The sequence below is a fragment of the Saccostrea cucullata genome, unplaced genomic scaffold (assembly GCF_032062105.1).
Source record: "Saccostrea cucullata isolate Sc308-1 unplaced genomic scaffold, CSIRO_AGI_Scuc_v1 ctg5, whole genome shotgun sequence".
NCBI classification, from domain to species: domain Eukaryota; kingdom Metazoa; phylum Mollusca; class Bivalvia; order Ostreida; family Ostreidae; genus Saccostrea; species Saccostrea cuccullata.
The window spans coordinates 601,535-623,359 of NW_026940631.1; the positions used below are offsets into that span (position 1 = coordinate 601,535).

General features: G+C 34.6%; 2 protein-coding genes across 4 annotated transcripts; both read left to right on the top strand.

Moving 5' to 3' along the window:
* Positions 1-232: 232 nt before the first annotated feature.
* On the top strand, positions 233-10,161 carry LOC134255808 (uncharacterized). The gene is made up of 8 exons (XM_062738351.1): positions 233-454; positions 5,554-5,934; positions 6,025-6,207; positions 6,411-6,527; positions 6,986-7,072; positions 7,360-7,446; positions 9,049-9,139; positions 9,670-10,161. Exons 1-8 carry the CDS (start codon positions 403-405, stop codon positions 9,998-10,000), a joined length of 1,329 nt encoding a protein of 442 aa, XP_062594335.1. The 5' UTR covers positions 233-402; the 3' UTR covers positions 10,001-10,161.
* A 1,906-nt stretch (positions 10,162-12,067) lies between these two features.
* On the top strand, positions 12,068-15,846 carry LOC134255739 (uncharacterized). Of its 3 annotated transcripts, none has more exons than XM_062738250.1 (4): positions 12,068-12,264; positions 13,676-13,741; positions 14,152-14,248; positions 15,278-15,846. In XM_062738250.1, exons 2-4 carry the CDS (start codon positions 13,714-13,716, stop codon positions 15,645-15,647), a joined length of 495 nt encoding a protein of 164 aa, XP_062594234.1. In that variant the 5' UTR covers positions 12,068-12,264; positions 13,676-13,713; the 3' UTR covers positions 15,648-15,846. The 3 variants fall into 3 exon arrangements, with proteins under 3 accessions (XP_062594234.1, XP_062594236.1, XP_062594235.1); XM_062738252.1 differs by having other exon boundaries at positions 14,158-14,248; XM_062738251.1 differs by lacking the exon at positions 12,068-12,264 and adding an exon at positions 13,020-13,072.
* The last annotated feature ends 5,979 nt before the right edge of the window (positions 15,847-21,825 follow it).

Genomic DNA, 21,825 nt, shown 5'->3' on the forward strand with positions numbered 1-21,825 from the left:
TCTATATATATTTATTAGATTTCCCATTGTGATATGAAAAATAATCTACAAATGAATTACTAGATCTCAACCCATGGCTAGAGATGCAAGGTTTATACCATACATAATCAAAACATTTATAATTGATGAATTTTTTTTTCTCCAATACTTTTTGCATTTTTGTATTTTTAACACGTTCACCATCGAATCATTTCATACTTAGCTTCACGATGAAGCAAGGCCTAGTCATTCAGGAAGATCTGTAGTTTATTCCTCTTTACTTGACACGGAAGAATTTAAATTGTTTTGCTATGTAGGACTCACAATCTAGTGTTTAGAAAAATAAACCTAATGCAACGTTAAATTCATCATGATCTTGCTTTTGATGTTTTCGCCAATTTGATTTTTAAAAAAAAGAAAGGGATGTATCATACCATAGGAATCATTGTATTCATTTTAATCGTAGATATTCAAGGTAATTTTTCTTGATAAAATATTCTAGAGAATTACTATAATCTTTTTAAATGTTTTAAGTGTAGTAATGACAAGCATACTTTACTTAAAGATTGTAAACTTAAGTTAATACTTCTTTCTTCTAAAGGACTATACATGTATATGATAAGAGTCATTTTGGCCCCTTAAAATCAACATTTTAAAATAATACTAGTATTCATATATGTATAATTGATTTTTATTTTGTAGAAGAGATTACATTAAAAAGATTTCCAATACATATTTTACATTTATATGCACTCATAGGCTAAAAGTGATGTCAGAAATGATGCTATTTTTGCAATACTTGATATCGTGAAACTCTTTCGCGATGGAGGTAGGAATCGTCTGTCGGATGGGAGATAATGTGATATTGAATACAATGCAAGATCAATCATTGTAGAATTTATAATGACAGATAGGTAAAAAAAAAATCCTACTGGAATACCTTGCTAAACAATCGCTGAACCAGCCTAATCAATTTTTGAGAGGATCTAATACTAAAATCTTATTTTACGATATTTTTAACTAAGCGTACTCTTCTCATTTAATTTTCATTGAAAATCGTCACATTTTAAAGTTGATCTAAAATTTCCTTATTTGACATCTACTATTTGGAGTTCAATCCGTGGCTATACATTGTACTTTCGGCATAAAATTGTTCGAATCATTCTATTGTAACAGTTAACAATGTTATGTGTCCCAGAAATCTTGCGAGATTTAGAGCTTTCTCTACTCCCCCGCAAAAGAGTGGTAGTAAGTTAGATAACTGCGAGGTACTCGCTGTATTAATTATTCAACCAAAACAAGACAAAAATGGACTTTTTCTTGACATTTTAGCTCACCTGAATCGAAGACTCAAGTGAGCTTCTCTGATCAAAATTTGTCCGTTGTCTGTCGTCGTCGTCGTTGTCGTCGTCGTTGTTGTCGTTAACTTTTCACATTTTCGACTTCTTCTCAAAAACCATTGGGCCAATTTCAACCAAACTTGGCACAACGTATCCTTAGATGAAGGGGATTCAAATTTATTCAAATGAAGGGCCACGCCCTTTTTCAAGGGGAGATAATTCAGAAATAGTGAAAATTTGATGGTATGTTTTAAAAATCTTCTCAAAAACCGCTGTGCCAGGAAAGTTGTAACTTATAGGGAAGCATCCTCAGGTAGTGTAGATTGAAATTTGTTCAAATCATGACCCCCCCAGGGGTAGGGCGGGGCCACAATGGATGATCAAATTTTTACATAGAAATATATAGGAAAATTCTTTAAATTCTTCTCAAGAATTAGCAAAGGTATGAATGATCATATTTATATGGAAGCATCCTCAGGTAGTGGAGATTCAGATTTGTTCAAATCATGACCCTCGGGGGTAGGGCGGGGCCACAGTGGCATTCTTTCAGAAAAATTCTTTTAAAATCTTCTTCTCTGGAATAGCAAAGGTATAAATGATCATATTATATGGAAGCACCCTATGGTAGTGGACATTCAAGTTTGTTCAAATCATGATCCCTAGGGGTAGGGCGGGGCCACAACCTGGAATCCAAGTTTTACATAGAAACATGTGGAAAAAATCTTTAAAAATCTTATTTTTCAAAAATAGCAAAGCCATGATTAGTCCTATTCATATGGATGCATTCTCAGGTAGTGTAGATTCAATTTTGTTCAAGTCATGACCCCTGGGAGTAGGGCGGTGCCACAATGTAAGTTCAAATGTAAAGGGCAATAAAGCCACAGGTAGTCAAAGAAATTTGCAAGCATTCTTAGTTAGTGTAGATTCAAGTTTGTTCAAATCATACCCTCTCCCTTTTAAGGATTGTTTGGGACCAATATTGGGTTTCAACTTTTCAATATTAAACTGATTTATGCTTTTTTCCTAGCCACATTGCTCAGGTGAGCGATGTGGCCCATGGGCTTTTGTTTTCTTATGAGATTCATAGAGCGCAGCTTGGTACATGCAAAATTTTTCTGTCATTAATAAGTCTTGTATAGGTACATCTTTTGTAAATATTAAGTTTTTCTAGTTTGCGCTCAATGTATTCTGGAAGAAAAATTGCTTGAAAATAAGAGTTTTATACAAAATATGCCAAAATGGCGGGAAAACGTGAACTTTATGATGTCATATTTCTAAATAAATGATATTTTGATCAAATGTAAAATTACTAATAAAGGCCACATCTATAGCCGTGCAAATTAAAACTATATACATGTACAGTAAAACTCAGTAATAACGAAGTCAAGGGACCTGTGAAATTACTTCGCTCTATCCGTAATTCGTTATATCCAAGTAAGGAATTCGTTAAACGTATGTAGTTGGGGATCCAAGATAATTTCGTTATATCCATGAATTCGCAATATCCGTGTTTGTACTATACGAGTTTTATTGTATAACGTAAAATTAATGTATTCATTTTAAGGGGCCATTGGACATTTTCGGTTGGTTGAACATTTCCAAAATAGCGACAACGGATGTATGGAGCGCATTACGCACCAAAAATGTTGCATAGTATTTTAAACTGCTTTTTATACATGGAATAGGATGTCTTCAAACATCGCTAAGGGCTTTTTAACATTTAAAACATTTCATGAATAAAGTTCCCAAAGCTATGACATGTGCATTTTATACAATCAATGTTAAATAAGACGGGGGGGGGGGGGGGGGGGGGCTTGGGCGCTTTGAGATTACAGAATTTACAACATGACACTACAAAGAGTTGGGACTGGAGCTCGAGCTGATGTTTATAATCTACTGCCTAAATCTAAATTATTTTTATTATTTTCAAGGGTCAGAAATAATTTGAATCATTTTGGTTAATAATTTTATATCATTTGTTTGTATTTCTTTTTTGCAAAACATTGTTTCCACACTTCTTTACGATATATGCTGATAGTTGTAGAAGTTCAACCAACCGAAAATGTCCATTTGAGAGATAACGAAGAGTATTCAATTTCGAAGTCCATGAAACGATACAAAATAGGAGCAGAGCAAACACGGACCTCCGAAACTTTGGAGGTGGGATCAGGTACCATGGAGGAGTGAGCATCCCCTGCTAACCGGTCACACCCGCCGTGTGCTCATTGTCATGACTCATGATCAGGAAACAACGGGAAAATCCGTCGTCAATTCAGTGTATAAATAATGGACTAACAATAAGTATGAAAAACGTCAGTCAGCATTTGACTCAATGATAAATTGTATTTACTGACAAGGGCATTGTATCGACCATAGAACTTACGAAATGATTACTTTAAACGAGACTGTTGATATTCTTGTTTCATCAACTTGTTTGTCAATAATTTACCTCGTTTCAGAAATTGTTCATGTAACAGTGACAATTTATTGCCTCTGAATGGGATCGATCCCGGGACCTCTGGCTTGCCAGTCCAGTGCTCTACCGATTGAGCTAAACGGTTAACCCACTAGCCCAAGCTAGAAGCATGCCGTTTATCTGACACTACCACATTGTCCCCCTCTGGAGAATGAGATGTCCTCATCCCTTTCGGAGTGCCGACACCTGTGGGGTAAAGTTCTAGGGGCAATCACTCTCACCCGCCAGAGAACATCCGGGTCCCAACGTTTGCGCCAAATGTAACAGAGACAATTTATTGCCTCTGCATGGGATCGAACTCGGGACCTCTGACTTGCCAGTCCAGTGCTCTACCGATTGAGCTAAAGGGTTAACCCACTAGCTCAAGCTAGTTGGATGCCGTTTATCTGAAACTACCACATTCATACGTAGAGCATGCTCTTGCGTATCGAATCAACTGAGATATATACATTCCATATGCAGGTGATGAAGGTATATTGCTGCATAAGTAAGGGAAGTTGACGATAAAAAAGTCATCACGTTTATCATATAGCTTGGTTGTTAGATTACCATTAACGTCTTTTTCAAGTAAAATTTTCATATGAAACAGATGTGTCAGACTCTGTGGTATATTTTATCTCAAGCTCACCAAGATATATCGTATCGACGTAAGAATCGAAACAACCATTGTTAATTGACAGTACGTCGTCGACATATCTAAATGTCGAGTTGAAGGCCATAGCAAGTGTTTTCTTCTTTTCACGCATAAGATTTTGCACAAATTCTGCTTCATATGAATATGAAAATAGGTCTGCTAATAACGGAGCGCAATTGGTACCCATTGAATTCCAATAGATTGTTGGAATACCTGGTCTCCAAAAACCACATAGATATTGTCAATCAGAAACTTAAGCATCTCTTTGATGTCAACTTCAGAGTACTTGTATGTGCAATCAGAATGTGTTTTAACAAAATAGTTTTGCAAATGACCAATGACCAGATAAGTAAATTTATGAGTTCATTTGTTTAAGGGTTTTTATGAAGTTTCGGAATCCAATATATATATAAGGTAGTTCAAATTCATTTTGGCAAGAAGACAATGTTGTTACCTGCTTTGTCGGCAGGGACCACGTACTGATAATGTAATCAAACTAATTCTTTTTTCACTTCTGAAATGAAATATGAAGGTGACGAACAGGATAAAGCTTTAAACTTTAAAGCTTAAAGTCAATTACAAATTACGAATTGGGAAGAAAGCAAACATTTTCCTCTAAATACTGAAGAATGAGGTGTCATGGAGGATTAAACATCCCCTGTCGACCAGTCACACCCAAAGTGAGTTTCTTGCCATGGTCGGGCAAATGGTAAAATTTGCTTTGAAAAAAAAGTCTTCATGAAATTGAAACCATGTCTCTACGTTAAGACTTTTGGCTCTTTTTATATGCTAAAAAATAATACTTGACGTGCAATAATTTTCTGTGTATGTTCTCTAAGTTTATTCAATTCGGTCTGTGAACATGGTCTGTTTCAATCAAGAAAAACAGCACATTCCAGGCGTGTCTTCCATGACGCCTGAACCATTCTATGTTTCCACGAGGTCCGTGCTGGTTCTGGTCGAGGTATTTGGAATTTTTTATCGTGTAACATTTGATAAGAGAGTAGTTTGTAAAGTGCAACTGCTGCTTTAACGTAAAAGTTAAAAGACGATATCTAGCATTTTTGTTTTCTACTGTCAACAATCTGTGTTTCAAATGAGAACTTTTTTCTTTATATCCAAAGGTTCGTTACAAAACACACAGTGTAAGAGAACACGTGACTGGAACGGTTACCAATTCCAATGCCCCAAAAATCATACGATTTATATCAAACATCATATCATAGAGGATGGATTTCACAAGTTATCATCCACGATCTTTGGATGTCAAGAGACAGATGCCCTTTATTGTGGTGCCAAACTTCCTATCAACCAAACGCTTGGACAAAACAATTCAGCTTTTTCGTCAGCTGTAAGAGATTGCAATGGTAAAATTCAGTGCCATGTGAGTACTCAATACTTTAAAGATGTAGAGGCAGGTCTTCGCAAATCATGCAGTCAATCACATCAATCGGATTTAAACGAAGCCAAATTTCGACAAAGCATTGATTACGAATGTATTCAAGGTAATTTTACATAGGAAAAGAAATTTCCCAATTTCTTGACAGTTCTTCTACTTTAATTTTCAGATAATTAACAAAAACTTTATTTTTTAGATTATCAAGTCATTGATATGTGCACAAATAGAAAATACAGCAGAAGTCCCCATGTATATTTACGGTTATCTGGTGACAGAGAAAACTGTTCGTGCGACGTCATTGGTAATATTTCACCTGTTCATATTTTACAGACAAATATGGTTGAAATTTCCATCTACAATGAAAGTATGCCTTTTTACGGTAAGATATATAATACGAGATACTTTTGATGGTTTTAAAATTTTCTTTCTTTATAAAAAGTATCCTTCTCTAAAATATAATTACAGATTTTATTATATACTTTTTATTTATCAACATATATTAACATAATATTTTATAAATATAATTATTTTGATAGTGCAATTTACATTAATCAATATTCTATTTTTATTTCAATGCTTCAGAGCACAATCACCCTAGTGTAAGTCTCTATGGAGTGGAAGTTCAAGTGATTACTAAGAAGTTGCTCATTCGTACCAAGGGAAAATCTGCATCAAGTTATATACTGATTAAAGTATTGGGTAAGCATTTCATTCTTACATCCAGTCATTAAGGTCAGATGGCACGTTCCTCAAATATGTTTTCTTTTCTTTTCTTTTCTTTCTTTCTTTCTTTCTTTGGTATTATTTAAAAACAGTTCATAATTGTCAATTTTGTACTTGCTACATTATTTTCAATATACTTTATAAATATACGTACACAAAATATTGCGACGGATGTAGGTCGTTCAGAAGATTACCGAATAACCATAAGAATTATCTACTGTATAAGAAATTTCAACATTTGATTTCTTGTCCAAATGTCTTGCGAGGTCAGCCTTAATTTCCTGTGACGAAACTTGTTAAAGTACCCATCCTTTTAAGACAAATTATATCTTACCTTAATAAAGTGACCGATGTAGTCCTTTTTTTATTTTTTTATTTTTCTTTTAAGGGAACCTGACAATTCATTGCGAGGACAAAACAATGTGTAAAAGTAGCTGTGCCTACACAATTAACCAGTGCAGTGACACAACAGAAAGGAGAACAAAGACTAACACATAGCTCAACAAGTCAATATGTAAAAGGTGAAAACAAATCATCAATGTCTTTAGCAAAGGCAATATTGTTAGTTGTTAAAGCTAGCTTCTGATCTGAAGATTTTGTTTTGTAAATATATGACCAGAATTAATTACATTGTACCGGGTATTACAATGAGTACACATTTCCACAGTTGTCAAATTTTGTTTCTTTTTGAAAATTTACAGAGTTGGGTCTATGCAATGCAGTGTAATTGAAGATTGGCAAATTGATCAATATAAAGAATTTCTGGAATGTTTTGTCAGTTTTGTTTAGAGATTTTTCTCCCTTACAGTAATGGGCTTTGACAAATCATTGAATGCTTCAGCAACGGCGACACAAGCGTCTACAAATAACGGCAACCACCAACGTTTGTTAAACGGTTCTTTTTTTAAAATATTATCATTATTTAACTAGTCCGTAATGTTTAGTTTGATTTGATGTACCTTAAAGTGGAGATTTTTTTTATTTTTAACTGACGAACTTTTTGAATCTGTAAGGAATGAAAAAGGGTGAAGATAACGAACAGTAAAATGATAAAATGCCAATTTTCACAATGATAAGAGAACTTTTTCAGAATTGGAAATCAAATAAATTATGACAAGTTAAGTAATACTTAAAGAAAATGAAGTTCAGCTGTAATTTGAAATACGGGACTTACTCATGAAAATTCATTATTCCAAAATTTATAATATATACAGACTTATTACGTGTACACAAATCACTAATTTTGTGTACAGATTTATTACGTGTACAAAATTGTCAGATTGCTCTTCCAAGAACATTTGGATGATATTTTCCTGTATATTAATATTATAACAGATACAATGTACATAACAGTAAGAAGTTGCAAAAAGAAATTGAAGGGAAATAAAAAAAAAATAGCATTTAATTTTTATTCGAGTACTAGTAGTTGATATACGAGGGTTGCTCAGTAAAAAATTCAAAAGTGTAATCTAAAAATTGAAGAAAAAAATCACAAGAAGCAATTTTTCATATATTTATAATCCTCAAAGTATTACATTAGGATGTTAAAGTTAACACATGTCAAAGATCTTTATACCTACGATACCTCAGGAAACTCTTTTTAGGGATTCCCAAAAGACCCCTATGAACAACACTTTTTATGACGTATCTAAATCTTGTAAAGTCCCCTTTTGGTTGTTTTTTATTATCAAATGAAAATTTCTAAAACTGTTACAAAAATGAAAATGTCCTTTCTTCAAAATTATTTTTACATCTCGTTGTAGAAAATATCACTACATGCCAACTTTTCCAAATCTGTAATACAAAACATTACTGTATAAAATGTTCACACTAAAAAGATCTCTCCCTCTTTCTTTCTCAAAGTACAATTTCCCTCTTTTGTCAATACTGTAATCATATCAGCAACATTTTTACTATGTCAAAATTAATGCATGGTTTCTCTTAAGCGTCTTCAATGAAATGAGACCACTTTCTTTAAATTCGGATTCGTACTTCCTTTACAATACTTGTGATAAAGACACTTTAAGTGTGTTATACCAACGTAAATCTGGCATTTACAGATATCATGTTGATATATATAGTAACATTTGTGATGTCCCTCAATTTTTGAACGACCATTTCGACTACAATATAATTAAATTCCTCCTCCATTTCTTTGTCCATTTGAACATTGTAGAGAAAAAAAAATCTCTCTCCAGATATCCAAACCACATCTTTAATAATGTTTCTTCGGCGATTTGTAATGAAGCGCAAATTTGACTTTCAACCTCATTTTCATTTTCTTGGCAGAGTTTATTTATTTCTAAAGTGTTTGCTTCACCGTGATTACCATGCTTACTTTAAAAGTTAATTCTTTTGCGAAGACTGTATGAAAAAGCATGCTATTTTTATTGGTTATGAGTTCTCAAATAGTTTTCTCGGCTGAGTAAAAAAAGTTCTTCAGCATTAATTTGGACAAGTTTGGAGTTGCATTCATTCACATTTATATTTATTTCAGATAAAGCCCTGTTCAGCAGCCTTTTCCTGTTTTTGGGAGGAGTCGTCTTACTGGTCATTTTTTTCCTTCTTCTCTCTGTAATTCAGAGAAGGTAAAACAAATTGTACAAACAATGGTGTATCTCTATTTAAAAGTTTTGAAAGCTTTATATTTATTCCCCCCGCTTGAAAAGCGGGAGGGTACATGTATATAGTAATCGGGATGTCCGTCCGTCTGTTACTTTCACGTCCAGAACTCCTCTTATACCACTGAATGAAATTTGATGATACCAACAGGTTTAATTATTTATCATTGTGCAAGATTTTCACTTTTTGATCCAAGCCATACACATTTTTTCCAAGTAACAAAACATGGACACGGCCATTACACATGTATTCATGACATTATGTGAGACCAGGGGTATCATTTAGTGAGCTCATTGCTCACAGTTCCTCTAGTTCTTTTTTAACATTGTAAAACTTATTAGGCGTTGTCTTTTCATTCATAAATAAACGTGCATGCATTCATTTTATATGATAGCATTTTTAGTTGGTCATCTTATTCTGAATGAGAAAATATCACTCAATAAAATTCTTTTTATCGTATTCTAAAATTGTAAACATATACACGTGTTTTTTACAGAAAGGACAGAGATCTTCTCTTGGCAATTCTTCACAAACTAGAAGAGAGTGATCAAAGCGTTCAGGAGGAGCAACACTCCAAGACGACGGAGACAAGCCACATTCAGAGTACAGAAAGTAAAAAGAACTACCAGGAAATCCCATTGCAGTTCTTGAATTGTCCAAAGACCAAGCATCTCAGTAACCCTGTATACGAAAGTTCAAGTCAGGAAAATGTTTCATCTGAAGAGCAACATGTCGAGCTTTCAATGGCTGGCTCCATGGATGTGCAGAGTGGCCGATTCCTTTTGGAGAGTGACAATGGAATCTATGAATTGCAAAAAAGATTCTGAAAAAATCTTAGTTACATCACATTTCTGATTCATTTCATGGAATGTTCAAAACACACATCAGGCACATACAAAATTTTATCAACTGAAAAAAAAGTGATTGCTGCAAAAAGAACATTCTTGCTGTTAATAGAGCTTTGTTGCTTCTCTTTTTCGAGATTTAAGGACAGATGATACAAATAAAAAAAAAATGGATGCCTGGATTGGTATATATTTTTTGCCTAATTTCATTGCAAATGATGCAAATAATAAATTTCTAGAATATAAAGAAATTGTAAACCTTCTGTGATGTTCAAAATTCTGCCATTCTGAAGCCATCCTTATTACTCTATACAAATAAAGAATTAAAAACCTCACGGTGCAAGTTATTCATTTTATTCATTTAAACATGAACCAACTTGTTATTTCAAAATTCTTTGACAAAAGTTTGTTTGTATCATCTGTCCTTAAAATAAAATGGAAGACATTAGAGTACCTTTGACATTATTGGCCGTCAATATTATCGTAATTTTGATTTCTAGTGTGCCATGAATATTCCTTGTAATATTTTACATACAATAAACACTTAAAATTTATTGTCCCTCGTTTTTCTTGTGTTTAGAGCACTTATCTACTATCTTGCAAAGGTTGGTTCAGAGCTAATACCAGCAATGAATAAGTGAAATTTTGTCTGACATCATCATGTTTTCTTTCATACATACTGCTAGACCACTTTTTCGTTCCGATCCTGACAGGGAGTACGTGGTGGATATTACCGGTTGGCAGGGAATGCTTACTCATTACCATGGTATTGCATTTCATCTTTGATGCCTTAAAGATCCGTGTTTGCTCTGTTTACATTCCGAACTGTTTCGAGGGACCTTTGAGGTTCATTAGCTAAGATTGGTGTTAATTACCGTATCTTCATATTTTATTCGTCAATTGAAGGATAGGAATTTACTCTTTGGACTGCTGCATCATATGGCCTGTCACAAGAACTTTGAACAGTTTCAGTCTAACCTCATGACTTTAAAATTTGATATCTGACATTTTTTTCTCTCCAAATTTGCTTTTTCCTTGTTTTTTTTTCAGCATGGAATAAAATTAATTGATAATGCCATGTCTTTTTTTCAATTATGCTGTCCTTTAATTAGTAAGGTACTGATGTATATGCTAAAGCATTGCTACTTTTTATTTGAAAAAATTGACATCTAAGTTAGACCACTTTTTTTCAAAATTTAATTTTGCCAATAATTTATTTTGAAGTTTTTTATAAATATGGTTTGAATAAAAAAAATAATAAGGTTTTCGTGACATTGATCTTCGGTCTTGTTCAAAGGTGCACCAATGTGATTTCTTTTTGTCATTTAAAGCTACAATGTATTGTCGTTTTCAGTTACATATTGTCACTTGTTATGGTCATTTACAGCAATAGATTTTCGCTTGTTATGGTCTTTTACAGCAACAGAATGTCGCTTGTTATGCTGTGTACAGTAATGGACCTTCTGATGGTCCTTTACAGCAATTTGACCGTAGTCTTTTTTTTAAGGTCGCAGTGACGAATCCTCAAAAGCTTAAATGTGTTGCAGTTTTTGATCTGAGCTTTGATCATGTTAAATAAATAAAATCCCAGTCCGGCGGCGGCAAGTTGTCAGCTATAAATACTGGAGAATGAAGTCGTAGACAAACTTAGATTATAGGTGTACACCCTCTGGGTGTACCCTAAACTGTCTTTCAATTTTGGAACTGTAGATTAAAGATTATATCATACGTAGATGCAGTTAATTGAAAAGTATTTAAAGGAACTGTTCTCTTGAATAACCCTCCATTTCCTAAATCACAAAGAAATGTCATTGTAGTCACAAATTCGTTTTTCTTCTATTGCTACAATTATGATAGTATTGTTCTTTTCAAATTATAAGATTTGAATATTTGTTTATGTTGAGTTATACAACTTTAGTAATACTTCATGTATGATTGTTTCCTGATTAATTAATAAATCAAAATAGATTGGATATCATGTGATTTTTATCCTGATATTAATTATTTTCACTCATTATTCTTCCGCGTGTCATATGAATTCATAAAGCACTGTGTCAGGGCGTGAGTATCGTATACTTGAAATTCACACTTTGGCAAAGACCTTTGGAAGAGCCGTGCTTGTTTGGGGAAGTGTAAAAGTAGATCGGTGGCATCTGCATCATAAAACACTCGTGTGAGAAATTGTTTCCCGGAAAAGTCCCTCGTGCTGTGAAAAGTTAATTTTCCAAATGGTTTTCGAACTGCATGTAAGTACTGCGAATTTATGTTAAAGTTATAAAAATTAAATTGCAAACCCAATATAAATTAAATTGTTCGTTTCAAAACTTACAAGATAATTATAATCTTTGATTCTTTTAAGCCTTGTCAGTGTACTAGACTACGTATTTTGTTCTGGCTAACAATATTTTATCTTTTAAGTAAATGTTTCCTTTAGTATTAACTTCTACAGGTCAGAGTTTTCAAAAAATGCCTTATCCCTTAAATAGTTTATTTTAAGCACTTGTAATTATTTAGAAATTTGGCTGATTCCCTTTTGCTTGAAGAACGCACCTGTCGATTTCAAGTTTTTCGAAGTAGTAGGATAGTTGTCAAAAATATATTAAACAGAAAGAACTGAATTACGTGAACTTAGCAGAAAACGTAAATAGTACATACGTATATGTAAACAAAATGAGAAGCGCCTATAACGTTTAGTTTGTTTCGGAAAATGATTTGATAGTTTTTAAATAATCGCTTCCTCTTGTTATCCCCCAATGAAAATTCAGTAAATACATATAATATGGTAGTTTTAAGGAGGGATTTTGAATTTCATTCAAATAATCATAGATTAAAAGCAAACAAGAAAAAACAATCACTCAATCTAATTTTAAGAAGTTATTATTTTAGAATGTTGTATATCAATATTGTCACACTTTATACCAGTGAAAGTCACATTTCATATATAATTCACAATGTTGATTTGTGTAGTTTGTACAATAATACATATTTTCTACCAGTTGAACACATGTACTTGGTATCTGCACCTGAATAACAGATAGGCTGTAAAAGGACAAGGTATGATAACCTCTGAATCTGGTCCCTTATTTGATGTAAACATCGGAACACAGTTAAAACTGTGATAGTTTGTAGTTAAGATCTTAAATTGATGCTTGTTTTAAAACCAGCACTAATTTTGATTCAAAGCATACATAGAGGCAACAAGAGGGTGCTGAAATAGAACATTTTCCGAATTTTCTCAATTCTGGTGGAATTTCGTCTTTGAGGTACTTTTCACTTCAGAAAACAGACCACAAGCTTGCCTACCTGAGTTTTTTAACACAAGATGCATCTAATACTAGTGTATGGAATATATAAATATGATAGATAGGCAAGCTTGTGATCTATGTTTTCTGAAAGAAAATGTGCTGTAAAATTGACTAAAATTTGCATAAAATGTGAAATTTCGGAAATTGGTCTTTTTTCCCACTTCCTGTGACCTCCGTGCATTTCATAACTTATAGAACCAATACTCGTTTTGTGGCAAGGGTGATAAGTGGTTTTTAATTTATAAAATGTTGCATCATTCTAAACGACACCCCAAACCAGAGGCCAAAAAGGGGTACGTCTTACCCTTATACTCATAATCATCTCTGTTGAATCTTTCCTGCATATTTTCAGATATTTGATAAGTTCACCTGTTTCGGAGAATAATAGAAATGTCATGTGTAAATGATGCAAATATAGGTGAGTTACGAGAGTGCTTTTATATTTTTTTTTTATCTATCTATTTTTTAATTTTAATTATTTTTAATAAATTGACATTGTCTTTGGTGTTGCAATTACTGCTATTATTTGAAAGCAGTTATGCAAGCCCATGATACTGATTTGTATAAGCCTAACGATTGGGTTAAACAAATCTGCAGCGATTTGTTCAAGGGTCTTGAATTTACTTCTATATCAGGATTTTTTTAGAATGTTGATTGATGAGTTAGAGAAAGATTTCGGTTCTGATACTATTTCTCTAATGTCAAGAATTTAAACTAAATTGTGACTGTTATCTTATAAGTCACCCCGACTTAATAATTTTATCTTAGAATTGTGTACAGACTCAAGTCAAAGATTATTTTTTAAAAATACCTGTTTTCCTTTGACAGAGAAAGATGTGACGGCATTGGTGGTATTGTCCGGAATTCAGACGTTTTTCTGTGTGACAATCATAGCTTCCATTGCAGTGCTGGCTTTGTATATTCGGTATATACGCATGGGAAATCCTACTGTCCTCCGCAAAAATTTTGAATTTTTCTACTTAAATCTTTACATGACAAGACAATGTTTTCAATACTAATTTTGTAGGGGACACTGCTCTACAACAGCAGTAAACATGCGTTATTCCCTGCTTTCACTTTCTCATATCTCTGAATTCTTTGAAATTTTTATATCGTTATGATACCATTTCTTGATGTAATCATAATAAACAGATTTTTCTACATCGAATTACCATAACTTACCAGAAAAAGAAGATAATCAGTGTCTCTCTTTATTATCCTCGCCTTTTACATTACACGACAGAAAACAGAAGACTCTTTTCACAAATAAAGAGATATCTCTCAGGGAGAAAGAGATTCTCTTTCACCTAGAGAGATATCTCTCTTATAACAAGAGATATTTCTCTAAATATAAGAGATATCTCTCTTAAGTTGGGAGATATGTCTGTTTTTTAAGAGATATCTCTCTAAAATGAGAGATATATCTGTAATTTTAAGATAAATTTTATTTTCCTAATAAATAGCAAAAGGGCTTGCCATACCCAGAGTTGCGAAGTAAGGAGCTGACTTTTAGGAGTGGGTTCCAATTCACTTCGGGACGTAGAGATCGTTCTTCGAACATGTCGAATGAGGCAGTATTTATTATTTAAACCGAGGCCCAATAGATGTTGACACGAAAAAGAATCATCATTGCTCAATGGCCCTAAGTGTCGAGCATAGGTATAAATTTGCAGCCCTCCACCGGCTAGTGGTGGCGTCTCCAAAAGAGTTCTAGAAATGGACGTTAAGCCATGAACAAAGAATCAACTCCTTACTCTCTAGAGCTGACGCTCTAACCACTGCACCACGCAGTAATGACTAATTTACTAACTACATATATGTATGCCAGTTTTAACAAGAGAAACTCAAAAGATTACAGAGGGATATTTTAACCCAAATGTACACAAACTAAATATATCAAATTTTCACATGATAATATGTTTAAACGTATGTTTTCTTATCTTTTACACTACAGCCAACAGTTACTGCTGCTTCAAAATCTGATGAGAGCAATTTTACTTCCGATGACGAATGAAGTAATTGAAAAAGACTGCAGAAAAAGTAATGAAATAGACACGATAAAAGACCCTGATACGGTCAATCACGTGACCGCAGCGGAAGAGCAATCATTTCCTGTGACAGATCCAGTCAAACTTATCAATGATATCGTCCAACCGGAAGGAACCAGGAAAGAGTGCAAATCAGACAGCGAGCTGTCAATCAAAAACAGGTTAATTCTATTGTCAAAATTACAGGCGGATCTAAAAGACAAAGTGGTGTACGAAAGGTGTCGTCTTCCTTTTGAAAATATTGACAATCTCAATCAATTGCTGGAGAAAAAGTAAAGCAAGAAAGAACACTTTGCCAACATTAATACTTTTTATTTGTCGAAGCATGATAATTATCACAAATATTTATTATATGTATATTTTCTGCATTCATTTTCCCCTTCCCGTAAACAAAATTATTGGTTTCATGGGAATCATATTTCCATGCAAGTTTTCCGGGTTATATTTTGAAATAAACAATTATTTCCAGCTCAAACTTGGAGCAGAGATTATGACCTGACTTCATCCAAGGGCAAGATCGGGACCACTGGCAGATAAAGTTTAAAATGGAGGCTAATTAAAAGCGGTTGTTTAATAAAACAAGGATTCCTTATGACTAAAGTGTAATAATGGAACTCAAGGTTATTTTGGTATGGTCACTGGCAGAAACACTTTATTAAATTCTACAACTTTAGATCAATACCCTAAGCTTTTTGTTCAACAATGTCAATGAGACTAGCTCTGAACACAAGTACATGTATCTTACAGCAAAAATTTTCAAGTGACATTAGTTGCAATTGGTCACTGGATATTTAAAATTTCCTTGGTAATGCCTATAAATATTGGCTCTTTTGAAACAATTAAAATTGTAACTGAATTGAAAAAAAAAACTCTCTTAATTATGTATACGTCATTGAGTTGTTATAATGCTTATGTGGTAATAGGAATTGATGCTGTCAAAATACTAGTAGTGAAAACGATATGTTAGATAAAAGTTGTAAGTTTATTCTGCAAGCATTGTAAAAAGTTTAACAACAACAGCTTATATAAAGATTCACTTAACTTTGTAATGAAGATGAAAACCAATTAGTTGTAGAAAATCAGAAGCTAAATTAAAAACAATGTTTTTAAGATGTATTTAATAATTTAGTGCAAGAATAACTTATAGACATACCTGCAGATATGCATCGTAATATACCTACATATTCTACAAGAAATTTTCAAAGGAGGTGGGGAACAAGGCGTGCAGAATGCCTATAGCTTCAGATATTAAGAAATCATATTCAATTGGTGAATTAAGTATTCATATTTAGATTTCTCATTATTGAAATTAATAAAATTATGAGAAACAAATCTTTTCCGAGAGAAAAAAAAATCTCGAAAATAATTATTCTTTTATTAAAATATAAGATGGTATTAGTGGGATTCGAACTCTAGCAATAAAAATTTGTAGTATAATACTACTTTTCCTATATTTTTAATATATCAAGCCATCTTTGCTCGAGAACTGTCTCGTTTAAGGTCAATATTTTGCAAGTTCTATGATCGATACAATGACATTTGAGCAAATACAATCTGTCATTTACTTGAATTTTAACTGACATTTTTCATACAAGTTGTTTGGCCGTTATTCCCACATTGAATTGTCCAAAGAGTTCCATCATAAGGATCACATGGCAGGTGTGAACGATCGACATGGGATGTTACTCCATGACATCCTGTGGATGCTTACTTTATGGTTTCTGATATCAATCTCTAACAACTGGAAAGCTCCATCTAAATTGATGCACCATTTTGTATTTTAAAAAACATTTGAGTGGGTAAAGAAAATAGCTTTCGATGCTCATCATATTTGGGGGAAAAATAGTTTAAAAAGTGGACGTATCATGATCCAAGGTCAATTGACTGTTGAAGGAGGTAAAATAGTTACTGTTTGCAGTCATTGATGTGAGAGTAATTTAAGGATAGCAATGCTTACAGAAATTCTTAACTATCGACGAAATTCTATTGTTCTAATGATATTTAACCAATGTAGTCGACATTTTCAAGTTGGTAATAACGAAATCGTGTCCTGTAGAAACGAGGATAATTTCAAAAACAACATGTCATTGAAAAGAGGAAATCCATTTATTAGTACTTGAACAGGAAGATTTTGCATTTAGTATTTTGTATATCATTTAATACAGAAATAAAATTCCAATTTGTAGACAAAATGTATACCGGTATTTTGGTTGCTTTGAATGCCTGGAAATCAGTCCTACATATTTTTGTTTGTTTGTTTGTTTGGTTTTTTTTAAATATTTTTAAAACACGTTTCATAAAATCCATGTGCAAGCTATGTATAAAAATTTTATACGCAAGTATGTTCGCTTGTCGTTTTTTTCTTATGTCCAGATATTTACATTTTTTAGAAGTCCTAATTTTCATCGATTTGAAAAAAAATACGATTATTTATAAATGGGTGTGTTCCTACATTCCTAAAATACACCATCTTTAAACCAAGCGCCTATGAATATCGTATATTTATTCTTTAGAGTAGGATTTCCCCCGAGGGGAAATCTCACATCAGAGCCAGATTTCCCCTCTTTCTTTCTCAGACCCAGTAGGATTTCCCTTACTATCATGATTACTTACTTACTTATCCTCTCCGTGCCCCGGAGGACGCATGAGGCCGTTCAACAACGAACGCCATTACGGCGCTCACTGGCAACAACTTGTCCCTCCTTCTAATTGTTCTAGCCCAGTTCTTCTCTTTCTTTCTCTCTCAACAGGGTGTTCTTTGGCCGTCCTCTTTGTCTCTTTCCCTCAGGGGCCCATGTGAGAGCTGTTCTACCATGCGAGTTCTCTTCCCTTCGGAGGATAAGGCCTATCCATCTCCATCTTTTTCTTTTGATAGTGCTTGATAGAGGTATGGATCTTGTTCTTTCATATAGTTGTTGGTTAGTTATCTTTTCAGGCCAGTGTATTTTAAGGATCCTCCTAAGGCATTTTTGGTGGAATGTATCAAGCTTTTCGTTATCTTTTTCTGTTGTTATCCATAGCTCAGCACAATACAGCGACACAGATAGAACGTTGGTGTTGAAGATCTTAAGTTTGGTCTTTGTGTTGTATTGTGCTGACTTCCATACCTTGGCAAGGGATGCAAAGGCGGTCATGGATAAGCCTAGCCTTCTCCCAATATCTGCCTCGGTTCCTCCGGTCTTGTCTATTGTGGCACCCAGGTAGAGAAATGTTTCGACCTCTTCTATTTCTTTATCATTCAACCTGATGGCATCCTTCTTCTTCACATTTATTCTCATGCTTTTTGTTTTATCGACGTTAATTTTTAGGCCTGTATATTCAGCATGTAATCTCCTGGTTTTCTCCTGCATGTCGCTGTGTTTGCTGGAAATAAGTGCAAGGTCGTCTGCATAATTCAGGTCTTCTAAAGTGGACATAAATTTCCAACGTATGCCTCTCTTCTTATTGTTGGTATTTCTCATTATCCAGTCTACCACAATGATGAACAAGAATCCAGACATAACACAACCTTGTCTCACTCCTGTCTGTACTTTGAACCAGTCTGTTGTTCTTCCATTCTCTATGACACAACTAGAACTTCCATCGAATACTTTCTTGATGATATCCACGTACACACACGGAATTTCATACTGCCTTAGTATGTCCCACAGTTTCTCTCTTATTATGCTGTCAAAGGCTTTTTTAAAATCTATGAAACTTATGTACAGTGATGCTTGCCACTCTATAGACTGTTCTAAAATATTTCTCAGAATGTAAATCTGTTCTGATGTTCCTCTTCCTCTTCGATATGCAGCTTGCTCTGGTCTTAATCTGTCCTCTAGTCCATCTCTAATTCTGTCGATCACTATTCTGCAAAATACTTTAGATAGCACTGATAGTAGTGATATTCCTCTATAGTTGTCACATATTGTCAGATCCCCTTTCTTACGTATTTTGACAATGAGCGATCTCTTCCAGTCTGTTGGTATTTCTTGCTCACTGATGATTCTGTTGAATAAATTTGTGAGCTCTGGTGTTGAATATGATACGCTCTCATTTAGTAGCTATGTATTGATGCTATCTATGCCAGGACTCTTTCCATTCTTCTTTTTTTATTATTGCCTTTTTAACCTCCTCCTCTGTAACTGGTGTTGTGTCAATTTCTTCAATTTCATTCTCTTGGGTGGTGCATCCTTTGGGTAAATCTGTTGTTTCTGTTGGGACATTAAGGACCTCTGCAAAATATGCTCTTTCCATTTCTCCAATATTTTTCCATCCTCAATGATTAGTTCACCATTCTTGGACCTTATGCCACTTGTCCTGCTCCTTTTTCTCCCACAAAGCTGCTTTGACGGTTTGTATTTGCTGCATTCTCTGCTTGGTTAGCTACATCTTCCAGATTTTTCCTTTTATCAGCTCTTGCTCTTCTTTTCACTTGTCTTTGGTCTTATATTCTTCTGTCTTAATTTCCTTCATTCTCTCCGAATTTGATCTTCCTATTTCTTCCTTTAGTTTTCTCCTTTCATCTATGGCTTTGTAAGTTTCTGCAGTTAGCCAGTCTTTGTTCTTCCTTTTCTTCTGGCCCAGGATCTTTTTTCTGTTTCATTATATGCTTCTTTTACAAGAGTCCATTTTTTATTAATTGTGTTTTCGTCATCGACCAGTTGCTGAATCCTATTCCGTAGTTCAAGTTGGAATCCTTTGCTTATCTTTGGATCTTTCAGCTTGTTGACATCATACATCTACCTGTTGCTTTCCTTTGGCTTTAAGTTTCTGCAGAGCTTCATCTTTACTTTAGCCAGTACTAGATGGTGATCTGAATTGGCATCTGCACCTCGCATAACTCTTTCATCAAATACAGACTTCTTGTATCTGCCGTTCACCATTACATGGTCATTTGGTTCCTATCTCTACCATTAGGTGACTCCCATGTAAGCTTGTGTATGTCGAGGTGCTTAAAGAGGGTTCCACAGATGATTAAGTTATTAAGAGCACACATTTCTGCTAACCTCATGCCGTTTTCATTCACAATCCCAATGCCCTCTTGTCCCATTGTCCCATGACTCTTTTCCATCCTTCATTCGACTTTCCCACTTTTGCATTTGCATCACCCATTACCATCAGTATATCATGTTTTGGCACTTTTGCAATCTCTCTTTGAAGCTGTTCATAGAAGGTGTCTTTATCCGCTTCGTTTGCTTCGTTTGTTGGGCTGTATAATTGTATTATTGTTAGCTTAGCAAAGCGGGAGAAAAGGCGTGCGCTGATGATTCTGTCATTAACGGGGTTCTATTCCATCAAGCTTTTTCGGCTTTTCCTGCTAAGTATAAGTCCTACTCCTCTATGATGCTCTTCAGCCCCGGAGTACAAGATGGTCTCTCCAGAGGTTGTCTTAAGTTCACCAAAGCCTGTCCATCTCACTTCGCTCAGTCCCATTATGTCTAACTTAGGTAAACTCTCTTACAATGTTCGCTGTTTTTTCCAATCTGGAACATTGTTCTTACGTTCCAACATCCGATCTTGGTTATGTTTTTAGGTGTTGTTATGGATGGCATCTGCGTTCCTTTCAGACCGTTAGGGTCCTCTCGGCTTTTCCTGATTGCCCTCATTCTCTCGAATTCCCAATGAAGGTAATCCTCATCCGGAATCTCGCATGTCGCGCTTGCCCTTCCTTCAGTGGTACTGATTGTTGTAACGGTATCCGTAATCAATTGGTTTTTGTTTATGGAAGGAGGTGATTAGCCTCAAGTCCAACCTTCAAGTTTATGTTAGGGGAGCCAACATAGTAGTTGCTAACGGTCTCCTACTAAATCCGGATTGTAATCCGAGTGAGTTGCCGACCAAGGCTTTCGAGCCTCATCTTCCTGCGACCTTGCGAAGTTAGCCTGGGGCCGAAAGGTGCCGTCTGCTTCCACGTGGAGGCATCGCATAGCCCAGACTTGTTGTGGAGAGGCTACATGTATGTACTGGCAGGGGAAGACTTACAAATTGCCTCCCTTTTTGCATTGCTGCTAGCCAGCGGTGAGGGCTGAAAGCGAGAGGTGACAAGCACACAGACACCAACACACTAGGCCTAAATGAAGAGCATGCATATCGCATTTATAAATGTAGAACAAAGACACATGATGAAAGATCTTTTAAAAAATGAATATCGTACAATCAGGGACATATACTGATCTGTAGATACTAACAATCCATTCGCATTCGAATTCATGCAATTTTGAAATTTGAAAAAGAAATGATCTAGCTAGAGTATACTCGTATGGAAGAAGAAGAAGAAGAATGTCATGTGAGCCACTTTTGTCTGTTTACAAATACATTTCTACTTTAATGCTTATATTTTTAAAATGAACAAGAAAGGAATGACGGGGGGTATTTGAAATAATTATTCAGAAGTTCTAGACAGCTATTAGATCCACCACTCTGAACCGGAAGTAGAACTCTTCAGTTTATTGCTTCGCGGACAAACCAAAAC

Bases quoted from the DNA above. Each gene is read 5' to 3' on its own strand.
- LOC134255808 (XM_062738351.1), top strand. From the start codon at position 403: ATGTATCATACCATAGGAATCATTGTATTCATTTTAATCGTAGATATT. The intron at 455-5,553 runs GTAATTTTTCTT...TTATATCCAAAG, and splicing joins TTTAATCGTAGATATTCAAG to GTTCGTTACAAAACACACAG. The intron at 6,208-6,410 runs GTAAGATATATA...TCAATGCTTCAG, and splicing joins TGAAAGTATGCCTTTTTACG to AGCACAATCACCCTAGTGTA.
- LOC134255739 (XM_062738250.1), top strand. From the start codon at position 13,714: ATGTCATGTGTAAATGATGCAAATATAG. The intron at 13,742-14,151 runs GTGAGTTACGAG...TTCCTTTGACAG, and splicing joins TGTAAATGATGCAAATATAG to AGAAAGATGTGACGGCATTG. The intron at 14,249-15,277 runs GTATATACGCAT...TTTACACTACAG, and splicing joins GTGCTGGCTTTGTATATTCG to CCAACAGTTACTGCTGCTTC.